The 19,474-nt window shown below is 43.7% G+C and overlaps 1 protein-coding gene across 1 annotated transcript in view; it reads left to right on the forward strand.

Moving 5' to 3' along the window:
- Positions 1-2,548: 2,548 nt before the first annotated feature.
- LOC139372237 (vacuolar protein sorting-associated protein 8 homolog) overlaps positions 2,549-19,474 on the forward strand; it is a 55,579-nt gene continuing 38,653 nt past the window's right edge. The window contains exons 1-9 of the mRNA XM_071111998.1: positions 2,549-2,643; positions 2,828-2,984; positions 3,534-3,623; positions 3,762-3,929; positions 5,355-5,436; positions 5,599-5,681; positions 12,530-12,610; positions 17,312-17,481; positions 17,845-18,016. Coding sequence (XP_070968099.1) covers positions 5,382-5,436; positions 5,599-5,681; positions 12,530-12,610; positions 17,312-17,481; positions 17,845-18,016 — 561 coding nt within the window. The 5' untranslated portion in view covers positions 2,549-2,643; positions 2,828-2,984; positions 3,534-3,623; positions 3,762-3,929; positions 5,355-5,381. The remainder of the gene's footprint in view (positions 2,644-2,827; positions 2,985-3,533; positions 3,624-3,761; positions 3,930-5,354; positions 5,437-5,598; positions 5,682-12,529; positions 12,611-17,311; positions 17,482-17,844; positions 18,017-19,474) is intronic.

Genomic DNA, 19,474 nt, shown 5'->3' on the forward strand with positions numbered 1-19,474 from the left:
TTCTAGCGCCAATTCATTGATGTATTTGTTTAAGCTGCATCCCTGTCTCACCCCACGGCCCCGTGGAAAGAAATGTGTGTTGTTTTTTTTTTTTAAACAATTTTTAACCGCACACTTGTTGTTTGTAATGTCGTATGTTTTACCCCCAACACCACTTTCCATCAATTTGTATAGGAGACCCTCATGCCAAATTGAGCCAAAAGCTTTCTTGAAATCAACAAAGCATGAAAAGACTTTGCCTTTGTTTTGGTTTGTTTGTTTGTCAATCCGGGTGTGCAGGGTGAATACGTGGTCTGTTGTACGGTAATTAGATAAGAAGCCAATTTGACATTTGCTCAGTACATTGTTTTCACTGAGGAAATGTACGAGTCTGCTGTTAATGATAATGCAGAGGATTTTCCCAAGGTTGCTGTTGATGCATATCCCACGGTAGTTATTGGGGTCAAATTTGTCTCCACTTCTGTGGATCAGGATGATCAGTCCTTGGTTCCAGATATTGGAGAATATGCCAGAGCTAAAGGATGATGTTAAAGAGTATAAGTATAGCCAATTGGAATTTTGGGTCTGTATATTTGATAATTTCATGTAGGACACCATCAACCCCACAGGCCTTTTTGGGTTGGAGGGTTTGTATTTTGTCCTGTAGATCATTAAATGTAATTGGAGAATCCAGTGGGTTCTGGTAGTCTTTAATAGTTGATTCTAAGATGTGTATTTGATCATGTATATGTTATTGCTGTTTGTTCTTTGTCATAGAGCCAAAAAGATTGGAGAAGTGGTTTACCACACATCTCCGTTTTGGATAGATTACTGTTGTTGTTTGTTTTGAGTTTTCAGTGGTCAGATTCTATGGATTCTTCAATTACATTGATCTGATTTCTGAAGTGCTGAAGTCCCTTCTTTTTCCGGTGTGTATTTCTGTATTGTTTTAGTGATTCACCATAGTGAAGGCGTAGACTCAGGTTTTCTGGGTCTCTATGTTTTTGGTTGGACTGGTTTCTCAATTTCTTTCTTAGGTTTTTGCATTCTTCATCAAACCATTTGTCATTGCTGTTCATTTTCTTCGGTTGTCTGCTTGACATTGATAGATTTGATAGGGAAGCTGAGAGGTCAAATATACTGATTAGATTAGATAGGGAAGCTGAGAGGTCAAATATACTGATTAGATTAGATAGGGAAGCTGAGAGGTCAAATATACTGATTAGATTAGATAGGGAAGCTGAGAGGTCAAATATACTGATTAGATTAGATAGGGAAGCTGAGAGGTCAAATATACTGATTAGATTAGATAGGGAAGCTGAGAGGTCAAATATACTGATTAGATTAGATAGGGAAGCTGAGAGGTCAAATATACTGTTAAGATTTTCTACTGCCAAGTTTACACCTTCACTATTACAGTGGAACATTTTACCCAGGAAATTGTCTAAAAGGGATTGAATTTGTTGTTGCCTAATTGTTTTTTGGTAGATTTCCAAACTGCATTCCTTCCAACTAGAGCATTTCTTAATGTTACTCAGTTCCTTTGGCTTTGATGCCTCATGATTGAGTATTGCTCTGTTCAAGTAGACTTTGATTTTGTTGTGGTCTGATAGAGTTGTCAGTGGGCTGACTGTGAACGCTCTGAGAGACTCTGGGTTGAGGTCAGTCATAAAGTAGTCTACAGTACTACTGCCAAGAGATGAGCTGTAGATGTTCCTGCCGTAAGAGTCTCCTTGAAGCCTCCCCTTGACTCTGAACAGAACCAGCGTGCGACAGAGCTGCAGGAGTTGTGACCCGTGTTCTTTGGTTGTTTTGTCTTAGTTGTGTATCTCTACTCTGTCAATTTCAATTCAAAGCTTTATTGACATGTTAACATTGCTAAAGCAAGTAAAATAGATAATAAACAAAAGTGAAATAAACAATCAGAAATTAACACGCTATCTCTACGTCTCTCTCACTCTCTCTCTCTCTCTCTCTCTCTCCTGCTATCTCTACGTCTCTCTCACTCTCTCTCTCTCTCTCCTGCTATCTCTACGTCTCTCTCACTCTCTCTCTCTCGCTCCTGCTATCTCTACGTCTCTCTCTCTCTCTCTCTCTCTCTCCTGCTATCTCTACCTCTCTCTCTTTCTCTCCCCTGCTATCCCTCCCTCTCTCTCTCTCCTGCTATCTCTACCCCTCTCTCTCTCTCCTGCTATCTCTACCTCTCTCTCCTGCTATCTCTACCTCTCTCTCTCTCCTGCTATCTCTACCTCTCTCTCTCTCTCTCCTGCTATCTCTACCTCTCTCTCTCTCTCTCCTGCTATCTCTACATCTCTCTCTCTCTCTCTCTCCTGCTATCTCTACATCTCTCTCTCTTTCTCTCTCCTGCTATCTCTACCTCTCTCTCTCTTTCTCTCTCCTGCTATCTCTACCTCTCTCTCTCTTTCTCTCTCCTGCTATCTCTACCTCTCTCTCTCCTGCTATATCTCTCTCTCATTCTCTCTCCTGCTATCTCTCTCTCTCATTCTCTCTCCTGCTATCTCTCTCTCTCATTCTCTCTCCTGCTATCTCTCCTGCTATCTCTACATCTCTCATTCTCTCTCTCCTGCTATCTCTCTCTCTCGCTCTCTCGCTCTAGGATGATCACCTAGTGTTCCAGTTCCTGAGGTGTCTTTTGGACCAGAGGTAAGATCCTTGGTTACTGTGTTGGAGCACGGAAGAATGGAACAGAGTTTTCTCTGTGGTGTGGGTGGGTGGATGGATTCGGGTGGGCGGAAGACATCAATATCCTAGTTGTTGTGCTCTCTGGTCTGTTTAATAAACACAACATTATTATATTATTAGAGACTCACAACCGTCTGTTTCCCAGTGCTACCTCCAGGGAAGGCCCTCATCCCCAGGCTCTCCTAAGACTGAGCCCCGACCTGCATGAGCTCCACATCGGCCTGCTGTGCCGCTTCACTCCCCGGCAGCTCACTGACTTCCTCAAGGCCTCTCAGGACTACAGGCTAGAGGAGGCCGTCCAGGTAACATCCCTACACTATAGTATAGCAGTGTGTCTGTGTGTATGTACCTCTCAGGACTACAGACTAGAGGAGGCCGTCCAGGTAACATCCCTACACTATAGTATAGCAGTGTGTCTGTACCTCTCAGGACTACAGACTAGAGGAGGTCTTCCAGGTAACATCCCTACACTATACACTTTTAACCCTGATTGGTCAAATCAATACCATTTCATAGAGTGAATATTTAACCCCAGACAGACAGTAGTGAGTAAACCCAGAGAATACACTCCCCCTGACCCAAACATACAGGGAGTGTCTCTCAATGCCTTGTGTTGCTCTCCCTCTCTCTCCTCTCCCTCTCTCTCTTCCTCTCTCTCCTCTCCCTCTTCCTCTCTCTCCTTTCCCTCTCTCTCTCCCTCTCTCTCCCTGTCTCCCTCCCTCTGTCTCTCCCTCTCTCTCCCTGTCTCTCTCCCTGTCTCTCTCCCTGTCTCTCTCTCTCTCTCTCCCTCTCCCTCCCTGTCTCTCTCTCCCTCCCTCCCTCCCCCCCCCCCCCTTCATCCCCCCTACTAGATAACAGAACAGTACCAGGTCCATGAAGCTACATCCTATCTGTTGGAAAAGAAAGGTGATTCTCATGGAGCCTTCCAGGTCCTGCTGAAGGTACAACATTTCTTCAGAACATAATTTTAATCTAAACCTAATTTACTAGGTTCTAACAAGGGAAATGTATTTATTTATGTTGCAGGAACCCTTAGAGACGGGCTTTCAAACTTATGTTTGTACCTCTCTCTCTCTCAGACGCTGAAGGACAAACTCAGCGCTGTCACCTCAGAGAAAAGGAGTGAAGAGGAGGGGGAGACTGAGAGGGAGGAAGAGAGTCCACTGCAGAGAGTGGAGGGGTCTTTGGGTGACATCATCGCTCTGTGTCACAGGAGCTCCCAGAGTCTCAACCAAGAACAGAGAGGGGTATGTGTGTGTGTCTTTCTCTGTGTGTGTGTGTCTTTCTCTCTGTGTGTGTGTCTTTCTCTGTGTGTGTGTGTCTTTCTCTCTGTGTGTGTGTGTGTCTTTCTCTCTGTGTGTGTGTGTGTCTTTCTCTCTGTGTGTGTGTGTGTCTTTCTCTCTGTGTGTGTGTCTTTCTCTCTGTGTGTGTGTCTTTCTGTGTGTGTGTCTTTCTCTCTGTGTGTGTGTGTGTGTCTTTCTCTGTGTGTGTGTGTGTGTCTTTCTCTCTGTGTGTGTCTTTCTCTCTGTGTGTGTGTGTGTCTTTCTCTCTGTGTGTGTGTGTGTGTCTTTCTCTCTGTGTGTGTGTGTGTGTCTTTCTCTCTGTGTGTGTGTGTGTCTTTCTCTGTGTGTGTGTGTGTGTCTTTCTCTGTGTGTGTGTGTGTGTGTGTCTTTCTCTGTGTGTGTGTGTGTGTGTGTGTCTTTCTCTGTGTGTGTGTGTGTGTCTTTCTCTGTGTGTGAGTGTGTGTCTTTCTCTGTGTGTGTGTGCGTCTTTCTGTGTGTGTGTGTCTTTCTGCGCGTGTGTGTCTTTCTGCGCGTGTGTGTCTTTCTGCGCGTGTGTGTCTTTCTGCGCGTGTGTGTCTTTCTGCGTGTGTGTGTCTTTCTGTGGTGTGTGTGTGTCTGTGTGTCTTTCTCTGTGTGTGTGTGTGTGTCTTTCTCTGTGTGTGTGTGTGTGTGTCTTTCTCTCTGTGTGTGTGTGTGTCTTTCTCTCTGTGTGTGTGTGTGTGTCTTTCTCTCTGTGTGTGTGTGTGTGTCTTTCTCTGTGTGTGTGTGTGTGTGTCTTTCTCTGTGTGTGTGTGTGTGTGTGTGTGTGTGTGTGTGTGTCTTTCTCTGTGTGTGTGTGTGTGTCTTTCTCTGTGTGTGAGTGTGTGTCTTTCTCTGTGTGTGTGTGCGTCTTTCTGTGTGTGTGTGTCTTTCTGCGCGTGTGTGTCTTTCTGCGCGTGTGTGTCTTTCTGCGCGTGTGTGTCTTTCTGTGGTGTGTGTGTGTCTGTGTGTCTTTCTCTGTGTGTGTGTGTGTGTGTCTTTCTCTGTGTGTGTGTGTGTGTGTCTTTCTCTGTGTGTGTGTGTGTCTTTCTCTGTGTGTGTGTGTGTGTGTCTTTCTCTCTGTGTGTGTGTGTGTCTTTCTCTGTGTGTGTGTGTGTGTGTCTTTCTCTGTGTGTGTGTGTGTGTGTGTGTGTCTTTCTCTGTGTGTGTGTGTGTGTCTTTCTCTGTGTGTGTGTGCGTCTTTCTCTGTGTGTGTGTGTCTTTCTGCGCGTGTGTGTCTTTCTGCGCGTGTGTGTCTTTCTGCGCGTGTGTGTCTTTCTGCGCGTGTGTGTGTGTCTGTGTGTCTTTCTCTGTGTGTCTTTCTGTGGTGTGTGTGTGTGTCTGGGTATAATAAACTCTCCTCTCCATCAGGTGCTGTGGTTCCCTCTGCTAGAAGCTATGATGTCGCCACAGAAGCTGCTCAAGGGACCGGACACACGCACTACATCAGAGGGTGAACACACACACACACACACACACACACACACACACACACACACACACACACACACACACACACACACACACGCACTACATCAGAGGGTGAACATACACACAACACACAACACACACAAACGCACAGAGCTGTATATTGAAGTGTGTGTTTCTCCCCCAGTATTGAAGGAGCTCACCATGAAGGTCCTGAACAGTATGAGTAGCTTCATCCCCCTGCCTGCTATCATCCAGCGCATTCTACAGGTAATCACTCTCTGCTGCCTCTATATATATCTCTCTCTATATATATATCTCTCTATATATATATATCTCTCTATATATATATCTCTCTATATATATATCTCTCTATATATATATCTCTCTATATATATCTCTCTCTCTATATATCTCGCTCTATATATCTCTGTATATCTCTCTCTATCTATATCTCTATCTATATATATATATCTCTCTCTATATATCTCTCTATATATATATCTCTCTCTATATATCTCTATCTATCTCTCTCTATCTATATCTCTCTCTATATATATCTCTCTATCTATATCTCTCTATATATATCTCTCTATCTATATCTCTCTCTACATATCTCTATCTATATCTCTATATATATCTCTCTATATCTCTCTCTATATATATATCTCTCTATATAACTCTCTCTATCTATATCTCTCTCTATATATCTCTCTCTCTCTCTACATATCTATCTCTCTATCTATCTCTATATATATCTCTCTCTGCCTCTATATACACATCTCTCTCTCTCTATATATATATATATATATATATATATCTCTCTATCTATATATCTCTCTCTATATATATATCTCTCTCTCTCTCTCTATATATATATATATATATATATATATATATACAGTGCCTTGCGAAAGTATTCGGCCCCCTTGAACTTTGCGACCTTTTGCCACATTTCAGGCTTCAAACATACAGTTTTATATCTTTATTTTTTTTGGTGAAGAATCAACAACAAGTGGGACACAATCATGAAGTGGAACAACATTTATTGGATATTTCAAACCTTTTTAACAAATCAAAAACTGAAAAATTGGGCGTGCAAAATTATTCAGCCCCTTTACTTTCAGTGCAGCAAACTCTCTCCAGAAGTTCAGTGAGGATCTCTGAATGATCCAATGTTGACCTAAATGACTAATGATGATAAATACAATCCACCTGTGTGTAATCAAGTCTCCGTATAAATGCACCTGCACTGTGATAGTCTCAGAGGTCCGTTAAAAGCGCAGAGAGCATCATGAAGAACAAGGAACACACCAGGCAGGTCCGAGATACTGTTATGAAGAAGTTTAAAGCCGGATTTGGATACAAAAAGATTTCCCAAGCTTTAAACATCCCAAGGAGCACTGTGCAAGCGATAATATTGAAATGGATGGAGTATCAGACCACTGCAAATCTACCAAGACCTGGCCGTCCCTCTAAACTTTCAGCTCATACAAGGAGAAGACTGATCAGAGATGCAGCCAAGAGGCCCATGATCACTCTGGATGAACTGCAGAGATCTACAGCTGAGGTGGGAGACTCTGTCCATAGGACAACAATCAGTCGTATATTGCACAAATCTGGCCTTTATGGAAGAGTGGCAAGAAGAAAGCCATTTCTTAAAGATATCCATAAAAAGTGTTGTTTAAAGTTTGCCACAAGCCACCTGGGAGACACACCAAACATGTGGAAGAAGGTGCTCTGGTCAGATGAAACCAAAATTGAACTTTTTGGCAACAATGCAAAATGTTATGTTTGGCGTAAAAGCAACACACCATCCCCACTGTCAAACATGGTGGTGGCAGCATCATGGTTTGGGCCTGCTTTTCTTCAGCAGGGACAGGGAAGATGGTTAAAATTGATGGGAAGATGGATGGAGCCAAATACAGGACCATTCTGGAAGAAAACCTGATGGAGTCTGAAAAAGACCTGAGACTGGGACGGAGATTTGTCTTCCAACAAGACAATGATCCAATACATAAAGCAAAATCTACAATGGAATGGTTCAAAAATAAACATATCCAGGTGTTAGAATGGCCAAGTCAAAGTCCAGACCTGAATCCAATTGAGAATCTGTGGAAAGAACTGAAAACTGCTGTTCACAAATGCTCTCCATCCAACCTCACTGAGCTCGAGCTGTTTTGCAAGGAGGAATGGGAAAAAATGTCAGTCTCTCGATGTGCAAAACTGATAGAGACATACCCCAAGCGACTTTCAGCTGTAATCGCAGCAAAAGGTGGTGCTACAAAGTATTAACTTAAGGGGGCTGAATAATTTTGCACGCCCAATTTTTCAGTTTTTGATTTGTTAAAAAAGTTTGAAATATCCAATAAATGTCGTTCCACTTCATGATTGTGTCCCACTTGCTGTTGATTCTTCACAAAAAAATACAGTTGTATATCTTTATGTTTGAAGCCTGAAATGTGGCAAAAGGTCGCAAAGTTCAAGGGGGCCGAATACTTTCGCAAGGCACTGTATCTCTCTCTCTCTCTCTCTCTCTATATATATATATATATATATATATATATATCTCTCTGTATATCTCTCTCTCTATCTATGTCTCTCTTTTTCTGTCTTTCTCTCTCTCGGTCTCCGTCTCGGTCTGTCTTTCTCTCTCTCGGTCTCTCCTGGTCTCTGTCTCTGTCTCTCTCGGTCTCTGTCTCTCGGTCTCGGTCTCTGTCTCGCTCTCTGGCAGTAGCGTTGTTAAAATTCTCCCAACCAGGTGACAGTAGCCTTGTTAAAATACTCCCAACCAGAAGGTGACAGCAGTCTTGTTAAAATACACCCAACCAGAAGGTGACAGTAGCCTTGTTAAAATACTCCCAACCAGAAGGTGACAGTAGCCTTGTTAAAATACTCCCAACCAGGTGACAGTAGCCTTGTTAAAATACTCCCAACCAGGTGACAGTAGCCTTGTTAAAATACTCCCGACCAGAAGGTGGCAGTAGCCTTGTTAAAGTACTCCCAACCAGGTGGTGACAGTAGTCTTGTTAAAATACTCCCGACCAGAAGGTGGCAGTAGCCTTGTTAAAATACTCCCAACCAGGTGGTGACAGTAGTCTTGTTAAAATACTCCCGACCAGAAGGTGGCAGTAGCCTTGTTAAAATACTCCCAACCAGGTGACAGTAGCCTTGTTAAAATACTCCCAACCAGGTGACAGTAGCCTTTTTAAAATACTCCCAACCAGGTGACAGTAGCCTTGTTAAAATACTCCCAACCAGGTGACAGTAGCCTTGTTAAAATACTCCCAACCAGGTGGTGACAGTAGTCTTGTTAAAATACTCCCGACCAGAAGGTGGCAGTAGCCTTGTTAAAATACTCCCGACCAGGTGGTGACAGTAGTCTTGTTAAAATACTCCCGACCAGAAGGTGGCAGTAGCCTTGTTAAAATACTCCCGACCAGAAGGTGGCAGTAGCCTTGTTAAAATACTCCAAACCAGGTGACAGTAGCCTTGTTAAAATACTCCCAACCAGGTGACAGTAGCCTTGTTAAAATACTCCCAACCAGGTGACAGTAGCCTTGTTAAAATACTCCCAACCAGGTGACAGTAGCCTTGTTAAAATACTCCCAACCAGGTGGTGACAGTAGCCTTGTTAAAATACTCCCAACCAGGTGGTGACAGTAGCCTTGTTAAAATACTCCCAACCAGGTGACAGTAGACTTGTTAAAATACTCCCAACCAGAAGGTGGCAGTAGCCTTGTTAAAATACTCCCAACCAGAAGGTGGCAGTAGCCTTGTTAAAATACTCCCGACCAGAAGGGGGCAGTAGTCTTGTTAAAATACTCCCAACCAGGTGGTGACAGTAGCCTTGTTAAAATACTCCCAACCAGGTGACAGTAGCCTTGTTAAAATACTCCCAACCAGGTGACAGTAGTCTTGTTAAAATACTCCCAACCAGGTGACAGTAGCCTTGTTAAAATACTCCCAACCAGGTGGTGACAGTAGTCTTGTTAAAATACTCCCAACCAGGTGACAGTAGCCTTGTTAAAATACTCCCAACCAGGTGGTGACAGTAGTCTTGTTAAAATACTCCCAACCAGGTGGTGACAGTAGTCTTGTTAAAATACTCCCAACCAGGTGGCAGTAGCCTTGTTAAAATACTCCCAACCAGGTGACAGTAGCGTTGTTAAAATACTCCCAACCAGAAGGTGACAGTAGCCTTGTTAAAATACTCCCAACCAGAAGGTGACAGTAGCCTTGTTAAAATACTCCCAACCAGGTGACAGTAGCCTTGTTAAAATACTCCCAACCAGGTGGCAGTAGCCTTGTTAAAATACTCCCAACCAGAAGGTGGCAGTAGTCTTGTTAAAATACTCCCAACCAGAAGGTGGCAGTAGTCTTGTTAAAATACTCCCAACCAGAAGGTGGCAGTAGCCTTGTTAAAATACTCCCAACCAGGTGGCAGTAGCCTTGTTAAAATACTCCCAACCAGAAGGTGGCAGTAGTCTTGTTAAAATACTCCCAACCAGAAGGTGGCAGTAGCCTTGTTAAAATACTCCCAACCAGGTGGCAGTAGCCTTGTTAAAATACTCCCAACCAGAAGGTGGCAGTAGCCTTGTTAAAATACTCCCGACCAGAAGGGGGCAGTAGCCTTGTTAAAATACTCCCAACCAGGTGACAGTAGTCTTGTTAAAATACTCCCAACCAGAAGGTGGCAGTAGCCTTGTTAAAATACTCCCAACCAGGTGGCAGTAGCCTTGTTAAAATACTCCCAACCAGAAGGTGACAGTAGCCTTGTTAAAATACTCCCAACCAGAAGGTGGCAGTAGCCTTGTTAAAATACTCCCGACCAGAAGGGGGCAGTAGCCTTGTTAAAATACTCCCAACCAGATGACAGTAGTCTTGTTAAAATACTCCCAACCAGGTGACAGTAGCCTTGTTAAAATACTCCCAACCAGGTGGTGACAGTAGCCTTGTTAAAATACTCCCAACCAGGTGACAGTAGCCTTGTTAAAATACTCCCAACCAGGTGGTGGCAGTAGTCTTGTTAAAATACTCCCAACCAGGTGACAGTAGCCTTGTTAAAATACTCCCAACCAGGTGACAGTAGTCTTGTTAAAGTACTCCCAACCAGGTGACAGTAGCCTTGTTAAAATACTCCCAACCAGGTGACAGTAGCCTTGTTAAAATACTCCCAACCAGGTGACAGTAGCCTTGTTAAAATACTCCCAACCAGGTGACAGTAGTCTTGTTAAAATACTCCCGACCAGAAGGTGGCAGTAGCCTTGTTTGGAAACGCGTATCTGTGCGTATTGCTTATGGCCTAGGTTCCAGGCTAATGTTGCTATTTTGTAGAAATCCCTTGTTGTTATTAGCCAGATGACTACAGCTAGATGACTACAGCTAGATGACTACAGCCAGATGACTACAGCCAGATGACTACAGCCAGATGACTAGCTAGCAAGATGACAAATAACCATTTTAATTCACTCTCCATAGTCCCTGACTACCATGGTCGGCCCATAGCCAAATGTTTAGCTAGCTAACTAACATCAGCATATTCGCTAGCTAAGGACACTGCGCTAACTCAGCAGCTAACACAGCCAGCTGTTTCATGGAAACTAGCTAATCCATTGTGATTTTAATTCAATGTCAATACTAGTGGTTAGCTAGCTTGGAGGAAGTATTTAGTGTTGTGTGCATTGCGTCTGTGCACTTAGCTAGCTACCATCCCATAACCTGCATTGTATATGAAGTGTGATTAGGTCATCCGTATGGACAAAATGTAAAAAAAAATTGTTGGTCTCCCCACGTGGGGGTTTGAGCTCTCTGATTGGCTCAAAGTGAAGTTGCTGGCCACTGATTGGGATTCTACAAGTAGAACCGGTAGATTTGTCGCTGCCGGGTCGGTACGGCACGCAGCAGGTTTGTATTTTGTTCTAGCAAGAGACGGAACGGCCTCCCACTGTGGTGACTTCCTACCGGCAGTCTGTTGCCACCGATCTTCTCAGTGGGGTGATGCTTTACATGGAACGGCCTCCCACTGTGGTGACTTCCTACCGGCAGTCTGTTGCCACATGGAACGGCCTCCCACTGTGGTGACTTCCTACCGAGGACCACTAACCTCCTCACACACTGACCTCCTCACAGAGGACCGCTAACCTCCTCACAGAGGACCCCTGACCTCCTCACGGAGGACCCCTGACCTCCTCACGGAGGACCCCTGACCTCTCAGAGGACCACTAACCTATTCCTATTCTCTTTCCTTATGTTAAGTGTGTGTTAGTCATTCTGTGTGTGTGTGTGTGTGTGTGTGTGTGTGTGTTCCTATTCTCTTTCCTTATGTTCAGTGTGTGTTAGTCAAGCTGTGTGTGTGTGTGTGTGTTCCTATTCTCTTTCCTTATGTTAGTGTGTGTTAGTCATTCTGTGTGTGTGTGTGTTCCTATTCTCTTTCATTATGTTAAGTGTGTGTTAGTCATGCTGTGTGTGTGTGTGTGTGTGTGTGTGTTAGTCATGCTGTGTGTGTGTGCTGGTGGGAGGTTAAAGTGGTCATGGGATGTGTCCCTTGGTGGGCAGCAGTATCTCTCAGAGACTAACAGCAACACAATCCCTACTCAATGACTCAATTCAATTCAAGGGCTTTATTGGCATGGGAAACATGAGCTAACATTGCCAAAGCAAGTGAGGTAGATAATATATAAAGTGAAATAAACAATACAAAATTAACAGTAAACATTACACATACAGAGGTTTCAAAACAATAAAGACATTACAAATGTCATATTACATATATACAGTGTTTTAACAATGTACAAATGGTTAAAGGACACAAGATAAAATAAATAAGCATAAATATGGGTTGTATTTACAATGGTGTTTGTTCTTCACTGGTTGACCTTTTCTCGTGGCAACAGGTCACAAATCTTGCTGCTGTGATGTCACACTGTGGTATTTCACCCAGTAGATATGGGAGTTTATCAAAATTGTATTTGTTTTCGAATTCTTTATGGATCTGTGTAATCTGTAATCTCTCTCTCTCTCTTTCTGTGTGTGTGTCTCTCTCTCTCTCTCTTTCTGTGTGTCTCTCTCTCTCTCTCTCTCTCTTCTCTCTTCTCTCTTCTCTCTCTCTCTCTCAGGACCCTGTGTATGGTAAAGGAAAGTTGGCTGAGATACAAGGCCTTATTCTGGGTATGCTGGAGACCTTCAACTATGAACAGGTAACTAACTGTGTGTGTGTGTCTGTTGTTAACTTACAGAAGGGTGTGTGTGTGTGTGTGTGTGTCTCGTTAACTTACAGAAGGGTGTGTGTGTGAGAGAGACGACTGAAGCTAAACCCTAGTGGGGCTTGGTGTTAATTGCAAAGTGCGTTTCCAGACGCCTCTCTACTCACACTCAGTGTTGATTAGTCTGTTTCCTGCTCAGACAAGGTGTCCGTATGTGTGTGTGTGTTTGTGTGTGCGTGTGCGTCAGACTCTCTGTTGATAGTGTGTGTCCTGCCCAGATGGAGCTGGATTAATTAACACTTGTTAAGGCTCCAGATTCATCAGCCTCTCTCTCCCATGTCAGATTATTTAGTGTAGTGTGTGTGTGTAGGTAGTGTGTGTGTAGGTAGGGTTTGTGTGTGTGTGTGTGTGTTGGTAGTGTGTGTGTGTGTGTGTGTGTGTGTGTAGGTAGGGTTTGTGTGTGTGTGTGTGTGTGTGTGTGTGTTGGTAGTGTGTGTGTGTGTGTGTACTCCGGTGCAGTGCAGTGTCTCCTGGAGCCAAGCTGTAGCTCAGTCTTAGCACACATCTACACTACCGTTCAACAGTTTGGTGTCACTTAGAAATGTCCTTGTTTTTGAAAGAAAAGCACTTTTTTTTTTGTCCATTAAAATAACATAAATTGATCAGAAATACAGTGTAGACATTGTTAATGTTGTAAATTACTATTGTAGGTGGAAACGGCAGATTTTTAATGGAATATCTACATAGGCTTACAGAGGCCTATTATCAGCAACCATCACTCCTGTGTTCCAATAGCACGTTGTGTTAGCTAATCCAAGTTTATCATTTTAAAACGCTAATTGATCATTAGAAAACCCCTTTGCAATTATGTTAGCACAGATGAAAACAGTTGTTCTGATTAAAGATCAATAAAACTGGCCTTTAGACTAGTTGAGTATCTGGAGCATCAGCATTTGTGGGTTTGATTACAGGTTCAAACTGTCAGAGTAGCAAAGAAAAAGCCATATCTCAGACTGGCCAATAAAAAGGAAAGATTAAGATGGGCAAAAGAACACAGACACTGGACAGGAACTCTGCCTAGAATGGACCAAATAGTGCTTTTCTGTCAAACAAATTTCTGAGTGACCCCAAACCTTTGAATAGTAGTGTATATATGCACCAAGAGTGTGTAAAGCTGTCATCAAGGCAAAGGGTGGCTACTTTGAAGAATCTCAAATATAAAATATATTTTGATTTGTTTAACACTATTTTTGGTTACTACATGATTCCATGTGTTATTTCATAGTTTTGATGTCTTCAATATTATTCTACAATGTAGAAAATTGTCAAAAATAAAGAATGAGGCGGTGTTGTACAACTTTTGACTGGTACTGAACAGATGTACGGTTGTTCAGATACACACACACACACACACACACACACACACACACCCACAACTACACAGTCTGCCAGAGAGCTGATGAAATGGTGTGAAACAAGTAGCACACACACATGTTTCTCTCCAGCTCACTCAGGCAGAACTGGTTGAATTCACAGAGGGATGAAATGCCTGACTTTGCCTCTGAGGCTAAAGCTACTTTCCCCCCATATCTCTCCTCTTATTGTGTCCCATATGGCACCCTATTCCCTTTATAGTGCACTAGTGAAATGTAGTTCACTACAGTACATAGGGACAAGCGTTCCTTAGACCTCTTTCCTCTCCCTCCCCTCTTCTCTCTTTTCCTCTTTCCCTCCTCTCTCTCCTCTCCCTCTCCTCTTCCCTCTTTTCCTTTCCCTCCTCTCTCTCTCCTCTCCCTCCCCTCTTTTCCTCTTTCCCTCCTCTCTCCCTCCTCTCTCTCCGCTCCCTCATCTTTTTCTCCTCTCTCCCACATCTCTCTCCTCTCCTCGCTCCCTTCTCTTTCTCTCCTTCTTCTCTCTCTACTCTCTCTCTACTCTCCATCCTCTCTCTCTACTCTCCCTCCTCTCTCTCTACTCTCCCTCTTCTCTCTCCTCTCTCTCCCTCCTCTCTCTCTCCTCTTCCCTCTTTTCCTCTTTCCCTCCTCTCTCTCTCCGCTCCCTCATCTTTTTCTCCTCTCTCCCTCATCTCTCTCCTCTCCTCGCTCCCTTCTCTTTCTCTCCTTCCTCTCTCTCTACTCTCTCTCTACTCTCCCTCCTCTCTCTCTAGTCTCCCTCCTCTCTCTCTACTCTCCCTCTTCTCACTCCTCTCTCTCCCTCCTCTCTCTCTCCTCTTCCCTCTTTTCCTCTTTCCCTCCTCTCTCTCTCCTCTTCCCTCTTTTCCTCTTTCCCTCCTCTCTCTCTCCTCTCCCTCCCCTCTCCCCTCTTTTCCTCTTTACCTCCTCTCTCTCTCCGCTCCCTCATCTTTTTCTCCTCTCTCCCTCATCTCTCTCCTCTCTCCCTTCTCTTTCTCTCCTTCCTATCTACTCTCTCTCCTCTCTCCTCTCTCTACTCTCCCTCCTCTCTCTACTCTCCCTCCTCTCTCTACTCTCCCTCCTCTCTCTCTACTCTCTCTCTACTCTCCCTCTACTCTCCCTCCTCTCTCTCCTCTCTCTCTACTCTCCCTCTGTCTCCTCTCTCTACTCTCCCTCCTCTCTCTCTCTCCGCTCCCTCATCTTTTTCTCCTCTCTCCCTCATCTCTCTCCTCTCTCTACTCTCCCTCCTCTCTCTACTCTCCCTCCTCTCTGCTCTCCTCTGCTCTCATCTCCCTTTTACTCTTTCCTCTTCTCCTTTTCCTCTCCTTTCTTCCTCTCCTCATTCTTTTCCTGTCCTCTCTCCTCTTTCCTCTCCTCTCCATCTTTTCCTATTTCCTCTCCTCCCTATTTTTCTCTCTCTCCTCCCTACTCCCTCCCCCTTCCTTTCCTCCAGTCTTCTCTGACATGAAATGACAGGACAGTCCATAGGAGGATAAGTGAATAGCTCTCAGCTTCCCAAATGGCAGTGAAATAGAGCTGTGTGAAGTTGAGTGGTACTGTGTCCATGCCAGGCCTCCTCTCTCCCTCCCTGAGGCCTCCACTACTATTTAACATGCTGAGAGAGTAGAGGATGACTGGTGGGTTGTACAGTACTATTTAACATGAGAGACTAGAGAGGATGACTGGTGGGTTGTACAGTACTATTTAACATGAGAGACTAGAGAGGATGACTGGTGGGTTGTACAGTACTATTTAACATGAGAGACTAGAGAGGATGACTGGTGGGTTGTACAGTACTATTTAACATGAGAGACTAGAGGATGACTGGTGGGTTGTACAGTACTATTTAACATGAGAGACTAGAGGATGACTGGTGGGTTGTACAGTACTATTTAACATGACACTAGAGAGGATGACTGGTGGGTTGTACAGTACTATTTAACATGAGAGACTAGAGGATGACTGGTGGGTTGTACAGTACTATTTAACATGAGAGACTAGAGGATGACTGGTGGGTTGTACAGTACTATTTAACATGAGAGACTAGAGGATGACTGGTGGGTTGTACAGTACTATTTAACATGCTGAGAGACTAGAGGATGACTGGTGGGTTGTACAGTACTATTTAACATGAGACTAGAGGATGACTGGTGGGTTGTACAGTACTATTTAACATGAGAGACTAGAGAGGATGACTGGTGGGTTGTACAGTACTATTTAACATGAGACTAGAGAGGATGACTGGTGGGTTGTACAGTACTATTTAACATGAGAGACTAGAGGATGACTGGTGGGTTGTACAGTACTATTTAACATGAGACTAGAGAGGATGACTGGTGGGTTGTACAGTACTATTTAACATGAGACTAGAGGATGACTGGTGGGTTGTACAGTACTATTTAACATGAGACTAGAGGATGACTGGTGGGTTGTACAGTACTATTTAACATGAGAGACTAGAGAGGATGACTGGTGGGTTGTACAGTACTATTTAACATGAGAGACTAGAGGATGACTGGTGGGTTGTACAGTACTATTTAACATGAGACTAGAGAGGATGACTGGTGGGTTGTACAGTACTATTTAACATGAGAGACTAGAGGATGACTGGTGGGTTGTACAGTACTATTTAACATGAGACTAGAGAGGATGACTGGTGGGTTGTACAGTACTATTTAACATGAGAGACTAGAGAGGATGACTGGTGGGTTGTACAGTACTATTTAACATGAGAGACTAGAGGATGACTGGTGGGTTGTACAGTACTATTTAACATGAGACTAGAGAGGATGACTGGTGGGTTGTACAGTACTATTTAACATGAGAGACTAGAGAGGATGACTGGTGGGTTGTACAGTACTATTTAACATGAGAGACTAGAGGATGACTGGTGGGTTGTACAGTACTATTTAACATGAGACTAGAGAGGATGACTGGTGGGTTGTACAGTACTATTTAACATGAGAGACTAGAGGATGACTGGTGGGTTGTACAGTACTATTTAACATGAGAGACTAGAGGATGACTGGTGGGTTGTACAGTACTATTTAACATGAGACTAGAGGATGACTGGTGGGTTGTACAGTACTATTTAACATGCTGAGAGACTAGAGGATGACTGGTGGGTTGTACAGTACTGTGAATGTGAATGTTTGATTCTGTGAGAAATAATTTCCAGGGGAAGAGAACAGTAAATCCATCAGTTCTCTTTCAAACATTTGTCCAGAGCACAAACTGATCTGGGACCAGGATACAGTAAATCAACTGGTTCTCTCCCCTCCCCCAGACGTTACTGGAGACGACCACCAGTCTGTTGAACCATGACCTCCACTGGTCCCTGTCTCACCTGCGAGCGGCGGTCAGCAGGGGGCTCCACCCCCGTCAGGACCACTGTAACATCTGCCTGCAGCAGTACAGGAGACGTCAGGACAGCCCAGATGACATCATCATATTCAGGTCGTCACCACAACACTCTCAGTACAATGTTCTGATAGAGGATGAAAGGTGTCAGATCTGTTTACAGTACGATGTTCTGATAGAGGATGAATGGTGTCAGATCTGTTTACAGTACGATGTTCTGATAGAGGATGAATGGTGTCAGATATTTTTACAGTACAATGTTCTGATAGAGGATGAATGGTGTCAGATCTGTTTACAGTACAATGTTCTGATAGAGGAGGAATGGTGTCAGATCTGTTTACAGTACAGTTTTCTGAACCTGTCACCTCACTGAACATTTCCCAGGCTGGTGCTGTAGTGAAGGCTCTACACACGGTAATGCTGTTAACACCTTGTGTGTGTGTGTGTGTGTGTGTGTAGCTGCGGCCACCTGTACCACTGCCAGTGTCTGCAGCGGAAGGGGAGTGGCCACGCGGAGCCCAGGTTGCTGCAGGTCTGGAGCTGCTACAAGTGTATCTCCTCACAGAGAGGGAGGGGCGGGGACAGGGTCACCACAGAGACCGGGAGGGGGCGAAGCACCTCCCTCGCACAGGTCAGTCAGTGACATCACACAGAATATGACCTCAGACCTGTTAATGGGGTTGGTTGGTTGTGTGTTATTTTATAGTAGCTGCTCGTGAGAGGGGAGAGACAGGCTATGTGCACACTGCCCACAAAATGAGGTGGAAACTGAGCTGCACTTCCTGACCTCCTGCCAAATGTATGACCATATTAGAGACACATATTTCCTCAGATTACACAGAGCCACAAAGAATTCGAAAACAAACCCAATTTTGGTAAACTCAGACGTTTACATACACTCAATTAGTATTTGGTAGCATTGCCTTTGACTTGTTATGGCTGCAATCCCGATATCGGGATAAGTGTCATCAACAACCGCTGAATAGCATAGCGCTACATACAATAAATATTTATATTCATGAAATCACAAGTGCAATATAGGAAAACACAGTTTAGCCTTTTGTTAATCCACCTGTCGTGTCAGATTCTGAAATGATGCTTTACGGCAAAAGCAATCCAAGCGTTTGTGTAAGTTTATCGATCGTACGATAAAACATTAAGTACACTTAGCATCAGGTAGCTCGGTCACAAATCAGAAAAGCAATCAAATTAATCGTTTACCTTTGATGATCTTCAGATGTTTTCACTCACGAGACTCCCAGTTACACAACAAATGTTCCTTTTGTTCCATAAAGATTATTTTTGAGATCCAAAATACCCCCGTTTGTTTGTCGCGTAATGTTCAGAAATCCACAGGAAAGAGAGGTCACGACAACGCAGACGAAAATTCCAAATAGTTTCCATAATGTCCACAGAAACATGTCAAACGTTTTTTATAATCAATCCTCAGGTTGTTTTTAAAATATATAATTGATAATATATCAACCGCACATGTCTTTCACAGTAGGAGAGGGGGAAACAATGGCTGTCCAAATTCTGTTGCGCGAGCAAAAGTTATGTGACCACTTGACGCCATGTTATCGTTCTGGCTCATTTTTCAAAATAAAAGCATTAAACTATGTCTGAAGACTGTTGACACCTTGAGAAAGCAATAGGAAAATGAATCTGGTTCATATCCCTTTAAATCCAGCAAAGGGAGGCTATTGAACCAGTAGTTTTCAAAATAGAAGCCACTTCCAATTTTGATTTTCCTCTGGTTTTCGCCTGCAATATCAGCTCTGTTATACTCACAGACTATATTTTGACAGTTTTGTAAACTTTAGAGTGTTTTCTATCCAATACTACTACTAATAATATGCATATATTAGCAACTGAGACTGAGGAGCTGACCGTTTACAATGGGTACCTTTTCAAGCTACTCAATACTGCCCCTGCAGCCATAAAAAGTTAAATTGTTTAACTTGGGTCAAACGCTTCAGGTAGCCTTCCACAAGCTTCCCACAATAAGTTGGGTGAATGTTGGCCCTTCCTCCTGACAGAGCTGGTGTAACTGAGTCAGGTTTGTAGGCCTCCTTTTTGTAGGACCACG

Source organism: Oncorhynchus clarkii, chromosome 18 (genome assembly GCF_045791955.1).
Source record: "Oncorhynchus clarkii lewisi isolate Uvic-CL-2024 chromosome 18, UVic_Ocla_1.0, whole genome shotgun sequence".
NCBI classification, from domain to species: Eukaryota; Metazoa; Chordata; class Actinopteri; order Salmoniformes; family Salmonidae; genus Oncorhynchus; species Oncorhynchus clarkii.